At 35.0% G+C, this 27,036-nt stretch overlaps 1 protein-coding gene across 2 annotated transcripts; it reads left to right on the forward strand.

Moving 5' to 3' along the window:
* Positions 1-12,775: 12,775 nt before the first annotated feature.
* Positions 12,776-26,914, forward strand: LOC133287583 (probable starch synthase 4, chloroplastic/amyloplastic). Of its 2 annotated transcripts, XM_061485219.1 has the most exons (16): positions 12,776-13,034; positions 13,127-13,307; positions 14,739-14,829; positions 14,932-16,024; positions 16,100-16,151; positions 19,104-19,226; positions 19,322-19,397; positions 19,470-19,654; positions 19,732-19,926; positions 20,003-20,074; positions 21,124-21,333; positions 22,689-22,814; positions 24,023-24,172; positions 25,855-25,916; positions 25,999-26,074; positions 26,304-26,914. In XM_061485219.1, the coding sequence occupies exons 1-16, from the start codon at positions 12,910-12,912 to the stop codon at positions 26,478-26,480; spliced, it is 2,994 nt and encodes a 997-aa protein (XP_061341203.1). In that variant the 5' UTR covers positions 12,776-12,909; the 3' UTR covers positions 26,481-26,914. The 2 variants fall into 2 exon arrangements, with proteins under 2 accessions (XP_061341203.1, XP_061341204.1); XM_061485220.1 differs by lacking the exons at positions 12,776-13,034; positions 14,739-14,829 and having other exon boundaries at positions 13,198-13,307.
* The last annotated feature ends 122 nt before the right edge of the window (positions 26,915-27,036 follow it).

Below are 27,036 nucleotides of genomic sequence, written 5' to 3' on the forward strand. Positions count from 1 at the left end.
CCTTGTATAATGTTTTCACAACACGATTTTCCTCCTTTAGAAAGACATATTGACCCAACCACAAAAATCACCACCAAGCCTATGATTAATCGAGGAGAAGTCCAGCCAGATGGAAAGCTGAAGCCATTAAGCCAAGCTGAAGAAGTTCTCAATTGACAGACTGCAAATGCTCAAGCCCAGAATTCTATTCTGAAAAGACTTGACAATAAGGTTGAAAAGATTTGCAATCAGATGGATACAGTTGACAATCGTCTACAACATCTTTCAAAGAGGATGAGAAAGCATTATGAGAAGAGCATGCAGCAGATAGCCTAGCTTGAAGAAGAGATAAAAAAGCTAGGCTTTACTCCATAAGCCAATATGAGAGATGGAGAGATCAGGAGGTTGAAAGCAGAAATTCAAGATCTGGAGAGAATCATTGAACAAAACATCAGATCCCAACAAAAGCCAGAACCAACAGAAAGCTACAATCCCTTTCTACCACCTCCTATGCCAAATTATTATTCTCTTTTTCAAAAACCATCAGAATTCTGGACCAACCCTCGTCCTCCAAAACCTTGAACTTTTCCAACCAGCCAGCCTTATGACCGAAAGCCCAGAAGAGAAAGAGGAAAACAACCTTCTACTTCTAGAAAACATTCATCTAGAACTAGAATGGACACGACTCCTTCTTTATCCTCAGACTCTACAGATCGTATGAATAATCCCAGCTCTTCAAAAAGAACCTTTGAAACTGTAGATCTTAAAGACCAATTTCCCATAATCCAAGCAAAACCCCAAGACACAGATGAATCCCAAACCTCTGAAACAACAGAGTCTTCCTCAACCTCTCAGAGTTCTGATTCATCTGAGATTGTTCTTGAACCAAAACCAGATCATAAAACTCCTGAAACCACACCTACTCCTGAAACCACACCTGAAACTTCTGAAGAAGAACAATCTGATGAGTTAGATTCTTCTTATCTTTCAGAAGCAAATTATGCTGACATTACTAGCATACTGATGGCCAGAACTGCAGAATTCAGAGTTGAATCTTACTATGATTCTCCTGAGTCTGAAACAGGTGATGCTATCAGCAGAAATCAAACTAAGAAACCAACTGCAGCAGGACCATGGTTTACGCTTGATGATATTTCTCCAAACCTTTGGAGAAAAAGACTCTTGGAATTTGGAGCATGGATTGATACTAAGCTCTTAGTTGCTAATGCTGACCCTTACAAAGTCATGGAAGAATTTTGTTCCAGAATGGTTGGTTCTCTCAAGGAATGGTATCATAACTTGGGAAGTGTCACACAAGATCAACTTCACCAAGTAGGTACTTCCTCTGGTATGCTCGGAGTCCTCCACCAGGAATTCATTGGAGATGGAGACATTATTGACAAGAAAAACAGGCAGGAATTTTTTGAGATGAAGTGCTGCTCTTTGAACATAAAAGATCTAGAAAAGCATTTCAAAAGGATGATGCAGAGATTCTATTTGTTGAATGGATACAATGATCCAAGCCTCAAAAACACTTATGTGGCTTCTCTTCCTAAAGAGATTCAACCAGAATTAAACAGGATGACAATTGCTCAAGGCAAAGATTTCAAAGCCCTTACTATGGGACAGATCCACCAACTGACTCTTGAAGCGGTTGACAAACTCTGCAAGCAGCATAAGTATATGACTGATCTGATGAACCAAAGATCAAAATATACTCAAGCCTGTAAGAAGTCTTATCTGGAGATAAAATGCAAAGATAACAACTGTGATTGCAAGACCAAGAAAAAGAATCATTTCAAGAAATACAACAAGAAGCAGAAAGGCAAAAGGTCCCAGAGACAATATAGGTTCTTCAAGAAGAAGAAGTTTCGTGGGAAGAATAAAGGTCAGAAATGTTTTATTTGCAAGAAGAAGGGTCATTTTGCAAAGAACTGCCCTAACAAGTCAGATAAAGCAGTAAAGATGATAACTGCTTTAAATCTTGACGAAAGAGATGTAGAATCCTTGTATTCTGAACAAAGTACTGGAGATGAAGAGACTGTCTTTGCTCTACAAGATTCCTCCTCTGATTCAGAAACTTTTGATAGTGATGTCCCAGTCTTTGCCATAAATGAAGTGTTCTATTTAAGTCCAGAAATACCAAAGCCCAGTGTGGAAGTTTGAAGAATTTTTTGTACAGCTTCCATTCAAGCTCAATGAAGATGTCAATCCAACCAAAGCAACTCACCCAGGAATGTCTCCTTTAGATCTTCAATTGGCGAGACAGGATGAAGCAAGGTTTGATAGAACCTACTAAATCTCCATGGGCATGCCAAGCCTTTTATGTGGAAAAAAGATCAGAGATCAGACGCAAGAAAAGATTGGTGATTGATTATAAGCCCTTGAATCATTTCTTGCAGGATGATAAGTTTCTGATTCCAAAGGTTGAGACTCTTCTTGTTCTTTTTAAGGATGCTCATATATTTTCCAAGTTTGATATGAAATCAGGTTTCTGGCAACTTGGATTAGACCCTGCAGACAGATACAAGACTGCTTTTTGCATTCCAAATGCGCAGTACCAATGGAAAGTGCTTCCATTTGGTCTTAAAGTGGCTCATTCCCTCTTTCAGAAAGCAATGACCAGAATCTTTGCTCCACTCCTGGATACAATTCTTATCTATATTGATGATGTTCTTCTTTTTTCCAAAAATATGGAAGAACATAGGAAATTGCTCAACCAGTTTGCAGAATTAGCTGACAAACATGGGATCATGCTTTTTGAGAAAAAAATCTATATTGCCCAGACTGAAGTTGATTTTCTGGGAATGCATTTCTCCAAAGGAATGTATCAACCACAGCCACACATTGCAAAAGGACTTGCAGATTATCCTGATGAAAATCTCACTGTGAAACAAATTCAACAGTTCTTAGGAATAGTTAATTATGTTAGAGATTTCATTCCTCATGCAGCGAAATACACTAGTGTATTGTCAAAGCTTCTAAAGAAAAATCCTCCTCCTTGGAGTTCAGAACAAACCCAAGCAGTCAAAGAACTGAAAAAGATTGCTCAGAATCCACCATCCTTGAAAATTCCCAGTACTGGTAAAAGAATTCTTCAAACAGACGCCAGTGATCATTTCTGGGGAGCCGTCCTGATAGAAGAGGCTGACAACAAAAAATATTATTGTGGACATGCAAGTGGTCAATTCACAGATGCAGAGCTACATTATCATACCACTTATAAAGAAGCCCTAGCAGTCAAAAATGGAATCAAAAAATTTGATTTCCATCTTCGTGGTCATAATTTTGAAGTCTAGATGAATAATTCCTCTTTTCCAAAAATCCTAGAGTTCAAAAACAAAATGCAACCAGACCTTCAGATCCTCAGACTAAAAGATTGGTTTTCTAGATATAATTTCACTGTCAAACATATCAAAGGAAGCCACAATATCATCACTGACCTCCTATCCAGACCTTCCAAACCTAAAGCACCTGTTCAAGTCATTTCCAGCATAGCCACTGTCCTTTTTCCTCTGATATTCATGCATGAACCATTACCCATAGCAGCCATGCATAAAAGAGTCTATCCTCCAGAATTAGGTCAACCTACCTCAGTCTATCAAATTCAAAAGTTTACTGAAGACTTTTACTTTCATTACACCCATGAAACCATGAAAACAAAAGATGTTATCCCTTCAGTCTTTAACCCAGAAATTCCTTTCTTGCATATTTTACAAGTTTTTTGTGATGTAGGTTATGACATTACGTAAAAAACACTCTGGAGTATATGGTGTCTCACAGTCAACCATTCAGTTCCTCTTGCTCTCAAGATTCAGAGAACCTATGAGATTCTCATGACTCCTCAAGCTACAGATTACTTTTTATGGACCTTGTTGGAATGGTATGCTCCATTACCATGTGGAGAAAGGAACTGCACAAGTTCATTCTATCCAAAGAACAAGAAGGAAAAACACAAGAAGAAAATTCAAGAATAACTGTCATCTTCATCATTCACAGACCTTACTGGCAAAGGCCCGATGGAATTATTTGGTCCCAGAATATTGCTTACTTATGGGGATATTTTAATGATTATCCATTAGATCCCTGTGCCAAAACAGCCCTGTTAAATCATGTCCAAGAGCTCAATGGGTATGAAGAACCAGAAGATCAGCCAAACTCTTCGCATGACCCAGGCCCAAGTTCTTCACAAGGCCTAGATCTAATGCAAGTTGATCTGATTATTGATCCAATAGAAGATGATCTCATGGAACCAAATGCTGATGTCATGATGGAGATGATTGAAGAGAAAGCCAAAACAGACAAACCTTGGTGGAAAGAGATGTATGGTGATGTCCGCTCAGAAGAAAGGAGAGCTTTGAATCTGTCCATTAGTACTGATACTAATGATGATGTCTAAAGTTAAAAAACAAGTGTGTGGTTGTGATTTAAGGAGTGTGCAATAATTCAACTTTTAGAAAAGTTGAATAATTAAAGTGTAACAAGAAAACAACTTTTAGAAAAGTTGTTTGTCTTATTGTATAATTATGTCTGGTTAGGTGTGCTTTACTATGCTTGTTGTTATTATGGTTCCTTGCCTATAAAAGGAAACCATTTGTGTGCTTGTAGGATCAGAATGAGTTTGAAGGAAATAAAAGCTTGTGTGTTTTCCCTATGAGTTTCTAAAGAGTTTTCTCTTCTCTCCGAAAACTTAGTATAATGTTCTTACTATAGTTACTAATCTCTGGATGAGGAAGTTAGTATGCTCTACACTTGCCCTACAAAGGGATCCTGTGTATGAGAAAACTGACTCTGTAATGATCTAGTCTTACGGTCCTCTCATCTTTAAGGATTCATGGATGATAGTCTCCAATGAAAGAGCTAAGAGGCTAAGGGGTGCCGTGAAATGCTCAGATAGATGGATGACTAATTCTTGGTTCCTTAAGGATTGTGAGGCTCCCGACCACTTGGTATCAGAGCCTACTGCTGTGTCATCCCCGATGACAGGCTCCCTGCCCGATAGTGGCAGCTTAAAGGAAACTCTTCGAGTTTTTTCTAGAGAAAGGGTAAAATAGATTTAGAAGCTATCTATTTTAATTTTTTTTCTCCTCTTTTATCACCATTAATTTATCTTTATATGATTATGATTGCCCACATGACTATATCATATCTTTTAAACATTAGAGGATTCATTCTCGTTGATTTCTATGTTTAGCTTATTTTGAAAGGGGTGGTTATAGATATGATCTTATGATGTGAAAAAAAAAATGATATGTTCAAATGACAATAATAACCATACAAAGGTGGATTAATAATAATAAAAGAAGAGAGAGAAAATATTGAAATAGATAATTACAAAATCATTTTATATAATTCTGATCTTCTCACATGACTATTTTTTTTTTCATATTACAGAATCAATTTCCTGGTGATTATACTTATCACTAAAAAACATTATTATTCTTATCACCAACTTAATCACTGTTGGATTATAATTAAATCCAATCACTCAATTCTTATAATCATAATTTTTTACCCTTTCATTCTCTTTCACCTTTTGTCAAGGTCTGACAATTCCCACTCCTCCCTTTCTTTTTCGACATTGCGAATCTCACCAAAAATAAATTAGCTAATAGAGTCTTCTCTATCGTAAAAGCAAAACCAATTATATGAAGTTATGACTGAAACCTAATATTAATAAGGGTCCCCATCTTCTCCTTTCACGCTGAAGAAATTTTGTGTAACAATCAATTATAACTATGTTTTATCGATAAAATATAATTGTAATATTAAAGTTATTTTTTCTTTCTGCCACATCAGTCGACAACCTTATGAGGAGAGGGAAAAAAACTTTTAAAATTATAATTATATCTTACTGACAAGACATAATTGGTTGTTGCAAATAATCTCTCCTCCCACGAAAAGAGAAATGCATTTCCCTCCTCGTAAAGGGGAAAACATTTGTCCTTTTAAATAATATAGTTTCATGGTCATTTTAGATTTTAACCGTTTTCGTCAATCAATAGTTATAATTTATTACGTCAAACTTATTAATTAATTAATAATTCACAATAAATTATAACCATTGATTGACGAAAATCAATGATTAAGATCTAAAATGACACATAGTTATATCCTTTAAAAGTAGAATCATTTTACCCATATATAAATTAGCTAATAGAGTCTTCTCGTAAAAACAGAACATTCTAGAACCCTAATCTTTCAGAAAATGGATTGTGTCGTGCTTCTCTCTGAAGATGCTCGCTTTCGATTTTGAAGAGTTCAACTTGTAGCTCCTTCCCTCTTATTGAATTACTGGCTATATACACACATGTTTTCAAGTCCCCCCTAACTATATCTTATGAATACTAGTATCTTTTGCAGTTATTTTTTTTTTTGTAACAAAGAGAATGGTTAAAAATGATAGAGACGGAGAAATTCGTAGACCTAAAGATTGACTGTGTGTCATTGAATTTAATTATAATCTAAAAGTGATTAAATTATTTGTAAGAGAGGAAGGATATTGTGACAATCAAGTTGTGTTACTACCAAGTGACTACCAATCAATTTCACTGTTAGGTCGATTATGTTGATCCAACGGTTATATTTATTTCCATCTTTGTATGGTCATGATTCCCCATATTTAAAGTAAAAACATTAAATATGGGAAATCATAACCATACAAAGGTGAAAATAAATATAAAGTATTAAATTTGGGGAATCATAATCATACAAAGATGGAAATAAATATAACCGTTGGATCAACATAATCGATCTAACGGTGAGATTGATTGGTAGTCACTTGGTAGTAACACAACTTGATTGTCACAATATCCTTCCTCTTTGTAAAGATGGGAAAAATTTTTAATGCAAGGGTGATTAAATGCTTATTGATTTGAAGATTGCAAAAAAAAATAATAAAAAAATCTCCAAATCTGAGGGACCACAAAAATGTCCTAATGAATTAAAAATTTCATCAACCTTATTATCTCTTAAAAAAAAATGAAAATTGAATAGTGTGACTTCACGCTATCAAGTCATGTAAAATATTCTTAATTGTAGATAGATAAGATTTTAGGTAATGTAAAAGTTTCTTAATCATTGATAAATAAATGAAATAACTTTATTTTCATTCATTGTGGTTACAAGGTCAAGATTTATCATCTCCCCCCAATGTGTTTTCAACTTTGTTACATAGACCCATTGTGATTACTAAATTGCATCATTTAACTTTCTATTATTTCAAAACATCACATATACTCTTTGTGATTATAAAAATGTTTCAATTAAATCTCTCGTGGTGTTATATATATGAAATCATTATTTTTCTTAATTTTTATCTTATAATATTATGATATTATAAATTAAAATCATAATAAGATTAAGTATTAAAGATTAAAAGAAAAACTATATGTTTATAAATTATTTTAAACATTATCTGAAAAAATAAATTATGTATCCAGAAATATATATTATTTATTTCACATTATATTAAAAATCAAAAATATTATTTAAGATATAAAAAGAGTTTTATCTTAAATTTTATTAAACATTGGTAGACATTTTTCTTCTTTTTTATTCTGTATATAGTAGTATCAATTTAAATGATAATAAGAATTAATTATAAAAAATAATAAATTATTCATTTGAAAATTATGGTAAATTTAATAATTTATTTACAAATTATCTTTAAAATAAAAATATTATTTAAGAGAATTAAATGTCCATCATCTAATGCATTCAATTTAAATAAATTAAAATAAAGCATACCAAAAAAAAATTAAAATAAAATTTTCACAAATACATTTATTTTTTATCATGAAAACAATTTTATGTAATTTTTATTTAATAGTGTTATAATATTATAAAAAAATGTTAACATAAATAATTCATTTAGATAATATGTCTTTACTTTTTTTTTCGGTAAACGATAATATGTCTTTACTTTATTTTAAATATATCTTTACATGTTTACCAAAAAAAAATCTTTACATAAATAAAAAATTAAGATACTTTTAAAATAATTTCAAAATAAATTAATATATTTTTATAGGGTTTAATTTTTTTGCTTTGCTGTCACACTTACATAAAAGTGAGTGGGTCTCACAACTTTTTTTCTTTTTCTTAGGAATCCACTCAATTTTATGTGAGTATCGCAAAAAAAATTTCCGTAGCAAAAACTGAAAGCTAGAAACATTTTTATTTATTTTTATTTTTACAAACACAATGAGTATAAGTGAAAATTTCAAACCATAAAGAATTAAACGATATATTATGAAATAACAATAGGTGAAAATGATATTTTTTAAAATAAATTAACATTTATTTTTTTATCCCATATTCTAAAAAATTTTCTCTTTTACTTTTTATCATTATTGATTTATCTATCAATAATTAAGTATTTTTCACATAAATTCATCATGTAAAATTACACGTGCGACAATTCCTCTAAAAAAACATATCTTTAGCTTACAACGAGGGAACAATGACCAAAGTGTCACTCTTCACCAACTTTTTTACCTAAATGCCACGCGAACAGTCTTATTTCTCAATCTGCCACGGGGCAAGTTCGCTACCCGGTGTAGCGAACTCGGTTTGCTGACGTGTCACATTTTTAGTGGATAACAAGTACCAAATTAAAAAAGAAAAAGAAAAAAAAGTCGCTACATATGGTAGCGAACTTGGTTAAAATCAAGTTCACTACCCCCGTGTAACGAACTTAGTGTCCACTAGAAACGTGACACGTCAGCAAATCGAGTTCGCTATACCGGGTAGCGAACTAGCCCCGTAGCAGATTGGGAAATAAGATTTTTCGCGTGACATTTGGTAAAAAAGTTGATGAACATTGACATTTTGGTCACTGTTCCTGCAACGAGTAGGGAAGGAACAAGAGAGAGAAGGCTCCACCATAGATATTCCTAGATCATAATTGAGTGTTTCTCTTACAAGTTAATGTCCTACTCTCCGTTAACGTCAACTGCCAGTTTCTTCAAAAGTGAACATTATCTCTACATCTATATATAATCTAAGCAAATTGTTATTAGGATATTGCGAAAGCACATGATGCGTTTTTGAAATTGCTTAAACAGAGATATCTGTCATTTTAAAGAATACACGTTATATCATTTTAATTTTTTTACATCATAACAGTAGTATATAATTATAATATGGAAATTTATTTTTTTGTCTCTCCACATCAACTAAAATGACTGAGAAAAAAAGAGAAAAAATAACTTTTCATATTATAACTATGTACTTCTCGTAGTACATAGTATTAAAAATTAAAAGGACATAACTTATGTCCTTTAAAAACACAAACTTTTTTTTCCCCAGTAAATATATAAAATATGCTTTGTTTAACTTAAAGGAAGAAGAAATAAAATGTTGTGTTGTTATACTTTCATGAATAATTACAAAATGTTATTTCTTATATAATCTTAAAAACATATATTTATTGACTTTTATGTAGACTCGTTAATTTACAAAAAAAATTTAAGGGAAATAAAAATGTTGTATTACATGACACAACTTCTTTTTTTTATACACTAAAAAGGGGGTGAGATCCACTCCAATTTTTTTTCTATGCAGTGGGACCCACAATGCTTATGTGTCTATAACATGATACAAGAAATGTCATGCAACATTGTATTCATAAAATCCAAAGTTTAAACCTATTGACATATTTAGGGATAGTTATGTTTTCTTTTTTAAATTTATTACTACAAAATAAATATTTAAATAGTTTTCAAGATGAGTTAAACTCTTAAAAAGTTTAAATTAAATCTTAAAAAATGTTTATATTAAATAAATATATATTAAATTCATTTTTTTGTAGTAAAAGGAATAGGCTAGGCCCAAAGTCTACAAACTTCCTAAGTATATGCCAACAAGCCAACAACAAAAGATTTTGAACTTATTTAATGCAAATAATATAATCTTTATCAATATCATTGTTTTAAATTTCAAAGAGCTTGTTTCTGTTAATCAGAACATTTATATTTAAATCCTTATATTTACATAGTTGTTGTAGTGATAGAAATTAAAAGGAAGGAAAAATTAATGGAGAAGAATGTTTGAAGAGAGGGAGTGACAATTTAAATTATGAATAATTATAATTGCTTAATCCTTAAGTTCAACTCTCTTCTATTTATCTATATTTATTTATGGGTTTATCTAGTCTCATGTTGCATGAGAGAAGAAATCTTATGTTATAGACACATAGTGGTGGAACCCACTACCTAAAAAATAAAAAAGTAAAAAAAGTAAAATGTTGCACGGTTATTGAAGGGTGTGTAGGAATAAAACCAATGTTATTAGAACCGGACCGGTCATTGACCCGGTCGAGGTACCGGGTCACTGGGTCAATGGTTCAACCGGTGGGTCACAGGTTGAACCGCATCAACCGGATATATATATATATATAAATTTATATTTTATACTTAATTATATAATAAATATTTTAAATTGTGCTATCTGAATAATAACCTGGTGTAGTTTAGTGGTATTTGTTATGTTGCACAACTTCAATGGAAGGGGTTCAAACCCCATTAGATGTGATTTTTGAAATAATTTTCTTAACTTAATAGTTATATAATAAATATATTAAATGGTGTATACTACTCAACTAGTAATGGTGGCTCAGTGGTATGAAAAGGTGCTCCTCACACCAATGAGCAGGGTTCGAATCCCACCTGTTGCAAAAAAATATTTAATGATGTAACCGGACTGGTTGATGAGCCGGTTTCCGGGCCAACCGGCCGGGCAGGTCCGGGTTTTATAACACTGAATAAAACTTACCTCATGTGACATGAGAATAGTTTTTCTCTTTATTTATATACTGTAATAGATAAGATAAACTATCTAATAACATAATTTGAAATAAAATAATTAATACGGGCGTTAGTTTTCTCAAGTCATAGATGATAAATGAGTGGCACCTAATTAATGAGCAGGACCGAACACGAGACTTTTCAGTGTGCTTTGTCCTCACTCGCACACTTCCCGGAAAAACTTCCCAGGAGGTCACCCATCCCAGAATTGCTAGTCAAGCACGCTTAAATGTGGAGTTCTTCCGATCCGGGCTACCGAAAAGTAGATGCATCTTGTTAGTATAGGTAGTACCAATTAATTCTTATAAGCCATTCCTAACTGTATCGTCTCATACCAGCACAGTCTCTGGAATACCTCTCTTTCGGGTGTTAATTCGATTCATTCATAAACCCCCAAGCTGCAAGATTTGGCATGAGCCGCTCATTGTCCGTGCCCTTTCGCACCGGCGATCACTCCCTGCCTTTGCCAGCTCTTGGGATGTTACATGCCCACCAGCTTCCGCCTGGTTCGTCCTCGAACCACACCGTACTGGAAGAGAGGCCCTGCTCTGATACCACTTTGTAACGCCCGGCCACTTGCAAGAATCAATGACTGTCCCCACACACTAACACGAGACTTTTCAGTGTGCTTTGTCCTCACTCGCACACTTACCGGGAAAACTTTCCAGGAAGTCACCCATCCCAGAATTGCTCCAAGTCAAGCACGCTTAAATGTGGAGTTCTTCCGATCCGGGCTACCCAAAAGTAGATGCATCTTGTTAGTATAGGTAGTACCATTAATTCTTATAAGCCATTCCTAACTGTACCGTCTCATACCAGCACAGTCTCTGGAATACCTCTCTTTCGGGTGTTGATTCGATTCATTCATGAACCCCTAAGCTGCAAGATTTGACATGAGCCGCTCATTGTCCGTGCCCTTTCGCACCGGCGATCACTCCCTGCCCTTGCCAGCTCTTGGGATGTTACATGCCCACCAGCTTTTGCCTGGTTCGTCCTCGAACCACACCGTACTGGAAGAGAGGCCCTGCTCTGATACCACTTTGTAACGCCCGGCCACTTGCAAGAATCAATGACTGTCCCCACACACTAACACGAGACTTTTGAGTGTGCTTTGTCCTCACTCGCACACTTACGGGAAAACTTTCCAGGAGGTCACCCATCCCAGAATTGCTCCAAGTCAAACACGCTTAAATGTGGAGTTCTTCCGATCCGGGCTACCGAAAAGTAGATGCATCTTGTTAGTATAGGTAGTACCAATTAATTCTTATAAGACATTCCTAACTGTACCGTCTCATACCAGCACAGTCTCTGGAATACCTCTCTTTCGGGTGTTGATTCGATTCATTCATGAACCCCTAAGCTGCAAGATTTGGTATGAGCCGCTCATTATCCGTGCCCTTTCGCACCGGCGATTACTCCCTGCCTTTGCCAAGCTCTTGGGATGTTACATGCACGTGGGTCCTACCATTTTTTTCAAAAAAAAAAATATGGCACAAATTTCGATCCATCAGTAGAAATGGAAATATACTTTCCTGCAAAAGTAGATAATGTTTTTCCTTATACTTATGAAGATAAACTAAACTAAACTAATTAAAATAAGATAAATTAAATATAATTTGAATTTTATATGAAAATTGCTTCCACCGTCCAATATCGAATTAGATTAAATAAAAAAAAAAATTCCCCTGCGACAACCAACACGAGAAACATGAAGCTGCATTGCAACTCAAGTAAACCTCGTAACTCCAGCACACACACACATACAAAATCAGTAAATCACGGTTAATCTGGTCAGTCAGATGAAAAAGTGACTTACGTTGTGGGACCCAGGGTCCTTGTCTCCGTAGATAAGGTAACATGGGTTGACTTAGTTGACGTGGCAAAGTGCGACACTAGCAGGCTCTACACACCACTACCTCTCAGTATCTTTCCCTCTAGATAAATTAGATTCCTCACCTGAAACTAAAGAAACTCATAAAAATCCGATGTGGAACAAGGAACGAACCATTTCCTTCCCTGTATTTTATTACTACTTCTTTGCTCCTCTTTCTTCTTCTTCTACTTCTGAGATTTTCTGTATAGAGTTGTAGCATAGTATATTACTGATACAGAGATTGAAAACATGGCTTCCAAGTTAACAACGTGTTTTGTGTGCTGGAATCTAAGTGGCTTCAACTGTAACCAACACAATAGGGTGGTGCGATTTCCCTTTCCTGCTTCTTGCAAAATGCGACACCGAACTCTCAGGTATTATTAGTGTTTCAATTCACTTCGTCATGTTATGTTATGCCCTATTGTGATTGGAGTTGATTTTTTTTTTTTCTTCCTACTGTTTGCAGTTCACAGCATAAAAGACAACAACAGATCAAGAAATCACAGCCTGGAGGTCCCCTTCCAAATCAAGATGAGGACTTGGAGCATACCAAGGTTTCATTGGATAGTGTCCCAAACTTGGACAATGATTCTGTGGAGAATTTGAATCGTCCAATTGTACTACCTGATAATACCACCACCCCTTTGGTATCTCCTTCAACTAACTAAAAATGGGTTCTCTTTTCTTTTTATGAATTGTGGCATTGGCATGTTTATAGGTACTTGTAACATTTTATTTTTATCACAGAGAGAGAAAAAAATCTTATTAGAGAGCAAAGAGGAAGTGAAGAGAATCAGAGATGCTATTAATATTATCTCTCATAATAAGTTTGAAACCCTTATCTATGATGAGAGAACTCCTCTCCACTCAAATGCACCAAAGGATTGCATAAAGTTATGAACAGCATACTATGACAAAAATTTTGCCACCTTGTTTTTGACTAAATACTATCAAAAGCTGCTCCAAAAGTAGGACACACCCAATGCTCACCAGGAACTACAAAAAGGTTATTCTCATTTCCAGAGGAAAGGATAGTAGCCGCTTTACAATAGGGAAGAGCAGTGTGATACCTATGAACCTGTAACTTACAAGTCATTAGTATTAATCCTGTTAAGCACCACTATCCAAACAAAAGACTTGACTTTGGAAGAGGCTTTAGTCCAAATAGGTTTGTCAAGAAGGGAACTTTGATGGTTGGGTGTGGATGTTTGAAACTGGAAAAAGGATTTACAAGAATGCTAGCCAGAAGAATCCAGAGTCCAAACTCCACTATCTAAATTACTAGAAAAAAATTGAATCAAGCAAAAACAATTGTGGTGGTAGTTCACTAGCTTCTCTTTGATTTTTAGTCATTAATTTCTATTCATTTATTTAATTTTCTCATTATAACTCTTGTGAGGATTTCCTATAGAGAGAATGACCAAAGAAAAAAATCATGTGTTTGGATTTCAATCAAGAGATAAATCAACATACTTTAGTTTTTAATGTAGCTGATTCTACAGTTTGTCCTAAATCTGTTCTTCTCTATTTAAAATGTCTAAAGAAAAAGTAATCTGAAAGATAACATCAATAATTTCTTGTCTTATCTGTAGAGATATAGTTTAATTTCTGTTGCTGAAGTATTTTCCTACTTGTTTGGTTTCTTTGTGTTGATATTTGATGATAAATTCATAATTTACTTTGCAATATACTTCATGTTCTGACATTTTTGTTTCTCACTGCGTTCATAATGTTTCACGCTCGCACTATACTATATTAATAGGAGATATAAATGTTTTCTTGCTCATAATCATTATAATATGGTGTCCATATCATGAATTTCAACCATTTTTTCCTAGTAAAATGTGATCCTATGAATCTCGACTGTAGTATAAATATTACAATATGAAGCACACAATTTTAAACACGAATCCTTTTACCAACCTACATTAGTGGGTGGAACTTTTTTTGCACGGTCTGTTCAGTACAAAAGTCCGGATAGAGACATTCTGTTACATGGATAAACTTACTTGGCAAAGAAAATTGAAGAGGTTAGAGTGTTAGCTTTTATTACAACTAATTGTTTAATTACGAAATAGGCCACAAACATAAATGGAGCAGAGCAGGCCCAACGGTTGTCTGGTGGCCAACTTGAGGATTTGCTAGGCCTGATAAGAAATGCAGAGAAAAGTAAATATCTTTCTGGAACACTTATGCATTTCTCTTTCTCATACCCATAATCTGTGTTCAATGTCTTATCACATTATTAAGAATTATATATTCTTCTTGCAGACATCCTTCTTTTAAATCAGGCCAGAGTTCGTGCACTTGAAGATCTTGAAAAGATTCTTGCTGAAAAGGAAGCATTACAAGGAGAAATTAATGTCTTAGAAATGAGGTTGGCTGAGACTGATGCACGGATTAAAGTTGCCACCCAGGAAAAGATAGATGTGGAACTCTTGGAGGGCCAGTTAGAGAAATTGCGTAATGAGTTGGCTCAAAAGGGAAGTACTGAAGGAAGAGATGTTGAATTGCATGACCTTCAAAAAGAAATTTTGAGTGATGAATGCCTCCTGAGTCATAATGAAAGCATCCATTCTCTTACAGAGGAGCTTAATTCATTGAGGGCAGAAAATGCCTCTTTGAAGAATGCCATAGAATCATTTAAAACACAGCTTAGTGATGTCAAGAATAATGATGAACGTTTAGTTGTATTGGAAAAGGAACGATCATCTTTAGAATCTGCCCTAAAAGACTTGGAATCAAAACTGTCAATATCTCAGGAAGATGTGTCAAAACTGTCTACGCTTAGAGTTGAATGCAAGGATTTATGGGATAAGGTTGAAAATTTGCAATTGTTGCTGGATAAAGCAACCAAACAAGCTGATCAAGCTATTATAGTGCTGCAACAAAACCAGGATCTTCGAAGGAAGGTTGATAATTTGGAAGCAACTCTTGAAGAAGCTAATATCTATAAGCTATCATCAGATAAATTGCAAAAATATAATGAACTAATGCAACAAAAGATAAAACTATTGGAGGACCGTCTTCAAAAATCAGATGAAGAGATAAGCTCTTATGTTCAGCTGTATCAAGAGTCAGTGAAGGAATTTCAAGATACACTTGATACACTGAAGGAAGAAAGCAAGAGAAGGGCACTAGATGCACCAGTGGAAGATATGCCATGGGAATTTTGGAGTCGATTGTTACTTCTAATTGACGGTTGGTCACTTGAAAAGAAAATATCGGTAGATGAAGCAAAGCTTTTAAGAGAAAAGGTGTGGAAGAGAGATAGGCGTATTCGTGATATATATTTGTCTTGCAAAGAACAGAGTGAAGACGAGGCTATTTCTGCATTTCTTGAGCTTCCATCATCTGCAACAAGGTATTAAATTTTAATGTTTAATTTCCATTTATATATCTTCCATTGTCTTATGTATCCCTTATTTTTTATCTTTAGTCCAGGATTATATGTGATTCATATTGCAGCAGAGATAGCACCAGTAGCTAAGGTGCACTCATTGTACCCTTATCCCTATGTTTTCTTCTTCAGAAGTCATTTTATCTTGTCTTAAATGTTTTAATTCTTTCAATATGATCTTATCCCCTTCTCCACAATGTGGTCTTCAACTGTCATTACACAAACTGGAATCCTGAAGAAGCATGGCAGGAGCATCAATTGTTGAGAAATCTATGAAAAGAGGGGGAGTACTGGGAGTGATTTCTGTAATGAAACATATTCTCAGACATCCTTTAAAGTTAAACCATTGTCGAGAAATCTGGACTGGATCATCAACTGGTCAATTGAACTGCCAAATTATGAACTGACCAAAGAATCGTTGAACTCATTCTAAGTGGGACCATGCTAAACTGCTGCCGGTTTCTTTATCTAAACCGGTTATAGTTGTAAAGAACCTTGGGATATACCACCCCAAAAGCTAGCTCAAAGGGTGGGAGTGCCCAAGGTCTTATAAACTCCACATTAGTTGCACATACAACCAATGTGGGACTATATATCTCAACATGCCCCCTCACACAAGAGCCCATTGGGCTTGAAGAGTGGACAATGCAACAGGCCCAGCCTACCCGTGCTAAGAAACGCCACAAGAGAAAGTGGGGGGCGGCGAGACTCTGATACCATGTTAAGAACCTTGAGGTCACCACCCCAAAAACTAGCTCAAAGAGTGGGAGTGCCCAAGACCTTATAAACTCCACATTAGTTGCACATACAACCAATGTGGGACTATATATCTCAACACGCCTCCTCACATGAGAGCCCAAGGCCTTATAAAGGCCACATTACATGGTATCAGAGCCTCGTGTCCCGGGTTCGATCCTCACCGCCCCCCACTTTCTTTCTAGTGGAATTTCTTTCTTCGCATAGGTAGGTGGGCCTGTGCATTGTCCACCCTTCAAGCCCAGTGGGCTCTCGTGTGAGGGGGCGTGTTGAGATATATAAAATCATTAATGTAGCCTCACCCAACAACTTAAGCTTTTGGGTTGAATTGGTTCTTTACAATAGTGTACAGTTATTATTGCAAAATATTTGAAGTTGTGCAGCACATGAGATTTGAACCTACATCATGAGGGAAATATGCAATGCCAACCACTAGGCTACATCTATTCCTTGGTTATGGTGCTTATATTATTATATTTAATACATTCTTATGATACATTTAATATTTAGATATATATTCTGGTTCAACCGTGGTTGAACCATGAAACTGTGAACTTGTTTTTTCACCAGTTTAACGACTGGTTCGGTTTTCAAAACATTGCTTAAAACACAGTCTCATCTCTTTTTTGTCCCCCTTCTCTTCTAGGAAGTTTTGAAATCAGTTTTGGAAAATAAGTCACTTGGGAATAAGAATTTGCTGAAAGCTTATATTTTGTCATAGCCATTTAGAGTGGGAGTTGTTCTAAGTGCAAGATCCTAGTTCTTTGACAGTGTTTTCCATGTTCTTACCATGGTTTCTGAACTTATTGAGTTCATATCCTATTTAGATGGAACTGTATTTGGTTCATACTTCTATAGATTCTGTAATATGAAATCTACTAGTCACTGTAATTACATGAATTTAGGTTGGCAATACTAAATATTATGCAGTTGTCTGTGTGGAAGTCTAGGTGAATTAAGCTTAACTAGTCATCGAACAAATGGTAGAAAAAATGTCTATAAAATATTAGAGGCTCAAGACTTTAAGTGCGAAAAAGATTTCACCATTAGTTTTATGTTGTCATTTATTTCCTGTTTCACTTTGTTCCATGGTCCACATCCTAGTGCATATGAGCAGGTGTATTCTTCAGAAGTCAGTTTAGCCTATTTGCTTAAGCTTTTGAAATGCTTGACCATCTAATTGAGTAAGAAGTCATCTATCTTGGAGGGTGCAGACATTGGAGTTTGATCTTTCTGTTAAGAGAAATATAAAACCATTAATATGGCCTTCCCCTAATAGTTAAGCTTTTGGGTTGAAATGGTTCTTTACATGGTATTAGAGCCTCCGTGACTAAGTAGTCACAAATTCGATCCTCACCGCCTCCATTCTATTAATAAATAATTAAATATTGCAGTAGAGTTTCTTAGCATAGGTAGGTGGACCTATGCATTGTCCATTTTACAAGCCCAATGAGTTCTTGTGTGAGGGGGCATGTTGAGTGCAATATAAAACCATTAATATGACCTTCACCTAACAGCTTAAGTTTTTGGGTTAAAATGGTTCTTTACACTTTCTGTTCTTAAGATTTAATTATTTTGGTCTCATTTGGTGCATAGGTAGTTGCATGTGATTATCTCATATCTGCATATCCTTGTGAGCATGGGGACAGTTTTTCTTGTAGATACTTGCTTTGTATCTGTGGAAGTGGTGCTATTTTTTTATGCTGTGAGCCTAATATATTAGTTCCTGAATTATGAATTACCTAATAGTATAACAGTTTCATTCAGTTTTACATTGTTTTAGTGCATGGTGCGTGTGGGATAGGTCGTATTGTATCTTTGAACCTCAGTGGATTTGTCAACAGACCTTGGGAGAGTGTTTGTTTATCCATTTTTGGGGTTTTGATTTAAAATGAGAAGGTCCAGGTCGTTGGATGTGTATGAAGTTTGTATCATGGAGGATTTGGTCAGAGTGAACTGCAGCAATCCTTAAGGGTGTCAACCACTAAATGCTATCCCCGAAGGAAGGTTGATCTCTTGGATGATTCCCTTGAAGAAACTAACAGATTCTGTTACCGCATTTACTGTCAAGATGGGGTAGTTTTGTCAGTAGAGTTTTCTTCCCAATGGAATCACTAGGAGTATCCCTTCAACTTAAATTTAACATGATCAAGAAGCTCTCTGTTGTTTGATTATTTCATTATACCTTTCCATTTTGTTTCTCCTAGGATGATGCCGGGTCCTTAGCTTTAAGCTATCTTTTTTCGCATTACATGCTAATATTTAGATTAAGTCATTTCTGTAACAGGTTGGTGGTTTGGGGGATGTTGTCAGTGGTCTTGGGAAAGCATTGCAAAAGAAAGGACACCTTGTTGAAATTGTAGTCCCCAAATATGATTGTATGCAACATGACCGCGTCCGTGACTTGAGGGTATGTTATTCTACTGAGAAAAGAATCAAACATGTTGACAGTGTCTAGGTAGTTGGTATCTTGAACTACTCGTGATAATTTGATTATTCTTACAGGCTCTGGATGTGGTGATACCGTCATACTTTGATGGACAATTATTCAAAAATAAAATCTGGGCTGGCACTGTTGAAGGTCAACAATTAAATTTTTCCCTTTTAATTGAATGTCTTCAACAGTTTAATTAACTTGGTTTTAACTGTGCAGGCCTTCCTGTTTATTTCATTGAACCCCATCATCCTGATAAGTTATTTTGGAGAGGACAATTTTATGGCGAGCATGATGATTTCAGACGCTTTTCATTTTTTAGCCGTGCAGCTCTTGAGTTTCTTCTTCAAGCTGGCAAGAAGCCAGATATCATTCATTGCCATGATTGGCAGACAGCATTCATTGTATGAGCTAACAAATTCTTTCTAGCAATTTTTTTCTATTTGAGAAACAGAATAACATTTTGTTGGTCCTTTGCTAGGCTCCTCTATATTGGGATATATATGCCCCGAAAGGTTTAAATTCAGCTAGGATATGTTTTACATGCCACAACTTTGAGTATCAAGGGACTGCAGCAGCTTCAGAGTTGGAATCATGTGGTCTTGATGCCCACCATCTAAACAGACCAGATAGAATGCAGGACAACTCAGCACATGATAGAGTCAATTCTGTCAAGGTATAATAATTAAAATATTATCTATAATACTATATATCATCAAATATAAGTAAGAGTTTTACCTGCCAATGGTCAGGGTGGAGTTGTTTTCTCAAACATTGTGACAACAGTGTCACCTACTTATGCCCAAGAAGTGAGAACTGCAGAGGTATGGTTTATTTCTTGTTCTTGTGCATATTAGGCTTTTTCTGTTTTATCAAAATATCTTTTTTTTTTTTTTTAATTAATAGAATAATAAGGCTAGCACACATGTTGGCACAAGCATAAGAACAACTGTGAATAACATGTTCTATAATTGCTTCTTCTATTTCACACTCCTTTCTATGGTGAGCAGACTGTTCCGAAAAAAGGATTGTTAGAGAGATAAAACGATTCAGATGCCTCCACCTGAAAATTTTCATGAGAGTTGGTCCTTGACATGGTATTTGAGTTTCTATGATCAATAAGAGTTCAATCCATGCCACCTCTATGCTTCTAGTTAAAGTAAAATTCCTGCACAGGGTTTTTTTTTAATTAAAAAAAAAGTATGCACAAGGTTTGAGTGAGCTTGTGCTTTTCCGTGCTTTAAACCATATGGCTTTGGCATGTGGGTATGTGTTAAAAATATAAAATCCATCCACAAGCTCTACTTAGCAGCTTTAGTTTTTTTGGAGATTTGGTTCTTGACATAAATAAATACAGGCTCGAGTAAGCTTTTTTTTTTCCATGCTTCAAACCTAAAAGACCTTCGGATGACGAGATGTATTATAGATATGAAATCACTCATGTGCTCCGCCTAACAGATTAAACTTTTCAGAGATTTGATTCTTAACGGCTTTTCTTCTTATAATAAATGAAGGAGATGCTTATGTCTTTATACCAGCTATTTGGCATTTGATATTGTTACTTGTTGAATAGGAGGATATCTGATTTGATTTGCATATTGACATAACCTGGGAAGGATCTACAGTTGACCTTTCAATTTTACTGCATATCTTTCTATGTACTAAATAATTTTAGATTATAGACGTCACAGTTTTTATTTGTTATAGTGGATTAAGCTGTCAGCAGGTTCTTAAATTAGGAATCAAGTATGGAGAATCACGCATAACTCATCCTCAATGTTTTTTTTTTAGTTTAAACTAGTGCATAAGAACTCCTCGCAACTTTTCAATCTTAAAGTTGTTTCCATGAATGATATTATTGTACAAAATGCAGGGAGGACAAGGCCTCCATTCAACTCTCTCGGCTCACTCCAAAAAGTTCATTGGTATTCTTAATGGCATTGACACTGATTCATGGAATCCTGCCACCGACACATTTCTTGATGTTCAGTACAATGCAAATGATCTTCAAGGGAAAGCAGAGAATAAGCAAGCATTGAGAAGGAACCTATGTCTTTCATCTGCAGATGTTAGGAGGCCATTGGTAAATATATGTCCTAATTTCAAATGAGAATTTATTTGATACAATAAATCATAGTTTGCTCTTCTCTCATTTCTTGAAATTGACATTATTTTCTATCTGTCATTAGTTTTAAAGATTCCAACTTCATCAATTATATTATGGTTGCTTTTAATTTTTCCGTTTTTTTGGGACAATAACTCTAGAGCTAACTGGACTTATGTGCCTTATGAAACATTACAAACGGATGTACCAAGACTTTCAAATGGATCTATCTTGTGGAATCTATCAATTAAAAATGTATATTGATGTGCTGATGAGGGGAATGGTTAATTTATCTTCAGTAGAATTGTGGTTTCTGCATCTGTCTTTACTCTTTATTCTGTAGAGTGTTGATACCAGAATTGGATACGTTCTGGATAAGAATAACTTGACCCACAGAAATTTGGTGTCAATATTCAATACATGATTTTTTTACAAAGCTAAAAACCATCCCAGTTTTCATTCTAACCTATTACCTGCTTTGGTACAATTGCATTATTTCATGACAAATGAAAAAGTTTCTGTTGGGTTCCATTTGCAAGGTATGGGACTTGGAGTCCCACATTGATTGTATGAGCAACTAATGTGAGGTTTATAAAACCTTGGACACTCCCACCTTTTAAGCTAGTTTTTGCGATGGTGCATCCCAATATCTCATCAAATGGTATCAGAGCGTCCATCACGTGTAGTGTGCGGGGGGGCACGGACTAGGGAAGCGTGGTGGAATGTTGGATTCCATTTGCAAGGTATGGGACCCGAAGTCCCACATTGGTTGTATGGGCAACTATTGTGGGGTTTATAAGGCCTTGGACACTCCCACCCTTTAAGCTAGCTTTTGGGGTGGTGCATCCCAATGTCTCATCAGTTTCCAAGTGGTAGGTGACAAAATCATTCATGCTGCTATAAAATCAAAGGGAAGTGGGTATTTAGTTCCATACCAAATGTGCACATAACTTCCATCTAAAAAGTTATAGAATGTGATTACTGCTAGGACATTACAAGAAATTGTAACTATAATTGCATTGAATCTACTTGCTATTCTAACTGGTGTCTTTGTTCTTGGTTTGTTATAAACAATCACCTGCAGTTTTATTCACCATAAACTATAATTCCTGTATTCTATTCAATTAATTATTGGCAGTAGCTGACTTGTGTTGCTTTATGGTGCCATTTGCTGCTTGTTTGATAGGTTTCTTTCATACATATGGGGAAATGATATTCTTTATCTTGAAATCTTAAATTATCTGTTACTCATCTAATAATTAATCATTCATTGTCTTACTCTTAGAAATGAACATGCTTTAATAATTGGATCTTCATATTCTCTTCTTGGATAGGTTGGCTGCATAACAAGATTGGTTCCACAAAAAGGTGTTCATCTTATCAGACATGCAATATATCTAACACTGGAGCTGGGAGGACAATTTGTTCTACTTGGTTCAAGTCCAGTGCCACATATTCAGGTCATATATTCTCTCCTAGCTGAAATTCACTTGGTTCTATTTCATTTTAGAAAGGAGACAACTCAAACAGTATAGAATAAGAAAGTCAATAAAATGTCACGTCACCATACCGTATAGATGGGATTCATTCTCAACAAAAAAAAAAGATTATTTTACATAGGCATATGTTTCAGTGAAATAAAAAAACCGCACACCTTGTTGCAAAGACAAACCAAAAAAAAAAAAGGAAGAAAAAGAAATAGAAAAGAAAAGATAGCAAGACATTTTATGTATCTTTATAATTGCTCTGGCTTACAAATGTATTACTATTTAGTATTTACTATTCTGGTGGCACGTACCTAAAAGCTGATTTACACGTGCAAATCAAGTTATACTTAATCAAGCCACTAGAATTGAACTAGCGGTGTGGGATTTGGGTTGTATGCATCTTCATATAGCTTCAAACCTTTGGATTGTCATTGTAACCAAGAAATAATACATGGATCTGGGAAATTATGGAAGCATAATACCTGAACTGGATTATAGCTTCCATATCCGTACATATATAATCCCACTGTAGTAGCTTCTAATGTATTTTTCTTATTCTTACATATAGGAGATAAATTATGTTTATGCTTTTCATCCTCTAATGTTTATAATATTGATTCAATGAGATGAATGTTTGATTAAATTGATCACGTCATGTGGAGCTGATGTCACATATTGTTTTATATGAATTTTTGGTAACTGGATGTCTTTAGGATTTGTATATGTTCTGCAATAATTCAGTAAATGTATCTAATTTTAAATCAAGGGATAAGATTCTGGAATTTAGATATGTTAAAATATAACTTTATGTGAAGTTGGAAATAATAATGTTGCATTCTATTCTTACAGTTTCAAATTTGGCATACACTGACCTGTACTGTAATCTAAGATGTAGCAATAAGTTAGGCCTCAATGATTTTAGAGAAAATGTACTTAGAGGATCATAAACATATATGTTCAATTATTTGTATATGTACGTGCGAAACACTCTTAACCACTATTTTAAATTATGCGGGTGTGAGAGAATATGTGAAATCTAAGATTCATGAGACCTTATTTCTCTCTCTCTCTCTCTTTTTAAACTGTTGAAAGTAGGCTGTTAAGGCTGAAATTTGTTTTTTTTTAATGCCAATTCATTCTCCTATTTTCCTTCAACTGATCAACATTTTTGTCTTCTTTAGAGAGAATTTGAGGGCATTGCCAACCACTTTCAGAATCATGATCACATAAGGTTGATATTGAAGTATGATGAATCTCTCTCCCATACCATTTATGCTGCATCTGACATGTTCATCATTCCATCGATCTTTGAACCTTGTGGCCTAACACAGGTAAAGTCAAGGCTGTTCATGAATTTCAAAGATTTTTTTTTTTTAAAAAAAACTCTGCAAAATTACTTATTGTAGAATACTATGATTAAAGCAAACCTATGCTCCATTCTTCTCATGATACATGTATCTTCATGGTAAAAAATTGTTGTCATTTTATAGAAAACTGTATCATGACTAGAGAGGCTTATATGTTTATTACTCAACTAATAACTGATATTCTTTTAGTCAAACTCAATCCATAATTTAGTGCCAAAGTCCATTTTTTGCACTTAAATGAAATAAAGGGTGGTGAGAAAGAATCCAACTGGAATAAGATGGTCATAGTAGCTGAGTTAAAAGCAGACACAAAGGAAGAGACAGATTCAGATTTGGTAAACAAGATCTGGGGTATCTGTGATCAGAGAGTAAGATAAATATGGAGATACAAAGGTTTTGGGTTATGAATTGGCAAAAGTGAGAGATTAATTTGGATCCTCAAATCTAAGATCCATTATGGTCATAATAAGGATGCAGCCTAAATAAATAATTGTCCCTGAGTTTATTAAAGATTATTTTACTTAGGGATTAATGTTGAGATGATCACAGTGAGGTTTTGAGATAAGGATAATGATAGCTAAGGTGGTTGGAATTGGTCTTTGCAAAATTGGAATTTTTCTTTTAGGTTTTAAATAAGATTTTGGTCCAGCTACCTTCTACCCATTTGGGTGTTAGTCTTTAAAATTATTTGTTTTGAACGTTAGTCTACATATTTTACTCGTTTAGATATTGGTCCCTCAAGAACCAATACCTTCGTATATGTAAACTTTGAAGACTAATTCTTCATGAAAAATAGGAACCAAAACCAAGATGTGGGACCAAAATCCATAGTAGTTAATTGCGCCGCAATAGCGCCGCGAGCCGCGCCGTATGGGCGTTGCGGTGCCTCGCCGCAAGAAACCGCGCCGCGTCGTATCGGAACACAATAGTGGCCACTGCGATCGCATTTTCGGCCATATTGCTGTTATAAGGCAAAATGTCAATTTTGTCCTAAATTTAAATGTGTAACAAAAAATTTAAGGGTTTTTTAGCCTATCCGCGTCTCTATCACTTCTGCTGTCTCTGTTTTTAAAAAATGTTTCTTTTTGTCATTATTTCTGTCATATCTATTCCGCTATTTTCGCAACCGCAACCCGCTATAACGCTATAGCGTTTTTCAGGGTTGGCCGCGACATGCTGCAATCCGCATTTGATAACTATGCCAAAATCTTATTTAAACCTTTTCTTATCTTTTTTAGTAAAATTATGTTGGTTCCATACATAAAAAAAGGGAGGACATTGCGTTCCTTAGGAATGTAAACGAATACAGGTATCGGATACGAACGCGGTACAATATGGGGACATGGTATTTCGTAAAAGAATTAGGATATGGTTACGGCGTAAAACATCAATCATTGCAAGTTAGTAGAACACCAAAAGGTGGATTAAAAGTTTTTGTTTTCAGCATCAATCACTGCTGTCAATAAAAAAACCTGATATTTAACAAACTCTAGTGACCTCATGAATGACCAAGTTCTTTTTTGCTGAATGTAAGTTATTAACTTATCTATGTATAGACCTTATAGTGTATTACTATTACTACTGCTACTACTCTCTCTTCCCACTTGTTTTTTGCTTTATGCAGTTTCCTAATGTCTTTCTTGCAGATGATAGCAATGAGATATGGTGCCATTCCTATTGCCAGAAAAACTGGTGGCCTGAACGACAGGTTAGCATAGCATGCATGATGTGACACGAAAAACATAATACTTGTTTTCCGAAGAATAAGTAAATTCTGTCTCATTTTGTAGTGTTTTTGATGTTGATGATGATACAATACCTTCACAGTTTCGAAATGGATTTACATTTTTGAATGCCGATGAGCAGGTAAACAAGCAAAATAGCACATTATGTTATTACAGTCCTAAGTCACAGATTTCTGTCTTTTTTTTTAGGATAGAGTCAGTCATACAAAGCCATGCCACAATTGATTTTACTTCACCTGTTCTATATCTAACTCTTACCTCCCTCACCTTTCAACATTCTCATGTACTAGGGAAGCATTATTCGATGCTGTCCATTGTTCTGGTCAATTCTAATCCCACAATTTTGACAGGGAATAAACGGTGCTTTGGTACGTGCATTTAATCTTTTCATGAACAATCCTGAGAGTTGGAAGCAACTTGTTCAGAAGGACATGAACATAGATTTCAGCTGGGATTCTTCAGCAGCACAATATGAGGATCTCTACTTAAGGTCTGTGGCTAGAGCAAGGGCAACAAAACGTGCTTAAATGAAGCAAAAAGGTGGCTTTCTTCTGCTATCAGTTCAATTTGTCAGTTTTCTACACAGAGAGAGAGCTCAGATTTAATGCTCAATCAGCTGGATTTAACTAATTGGGCATATCTGTCATCCAAGAACATCTCAGATTCATATTTATGAATGTGACATGGCTGCTGAACTGGATTAAGTTACGTGCATCGTCGTCGTCGTCATCACTGGTTACTCTCTTATTTCTTCATTTGACGAGAGGCTTCAGTTTGATCATAGAAGCAACCTTTCTCATACTTCGATGAATTCTAGGTGACATTTTAACTTTATTATGCCTCACAAGATTGGGTGATTTTTTTCCTATTATTTCCTCTCTTGTTTTTTCGTTTTTCTTATTTTATAATATTTCAGTGTATATTATAAAGGTCATACATGTAAAGCATTACAACTTTGGTTCTCTACTAAAAAGAATGTATAATACAATAAAATATTGAACAAAAAAAAAAAAAATGTTGCTTGTAGCATTTTCTTTCCAGTAGTATATTATTGTATCTCTTCCTGTACCTATGGATGCATTT

The sequence above is a fragment of the Gastrolobium bilobum genome, unplaced genomic scaffold (assembly GCF_033153095.1).
Source record: "Gastrolobium bilobum isolate Gb01-03AN ecotype WA unplaced genomic scaffold, APGP_CSIRO_Gbil_v1 utg2365, whole genome shotgun sequence".
Classification (NCBI taxonomy): Eukaryota; Viridiplantae; Streptophyta; class Magnoliopsida; order Fabales; family Fabaceae; genus Gastrolobium; species Gastrolobium bilobum.

What these genes read in the sequence shown, in the direction of transcription:
- LOC133287583 (XM_061485219.1), top strand. Translation starts at nt 12,910, where the DNA reads ATGGCTTCCAAGTTAACAACGTGTTTTGTGTGCTGGAATCTAAGTGGC. An exon ending in CAGATGTTAGGAGGCCATTG is followed by an intron (nt 21,334 to 22,688) that starts GTAAATATATGT and finishes CTTCTTGGATAG; the next exon opens with GTTGGCTGCATAACAAGATT. An exon ending in AACCTTGTGGCCTAACACAG is followed by an intron (nt 24,173 to 25,854) that starts GTAAAGTCAAGG and finishes TCTTTCTTGCAG; the next exon opens with ATGATAGCAATGAGATATGG.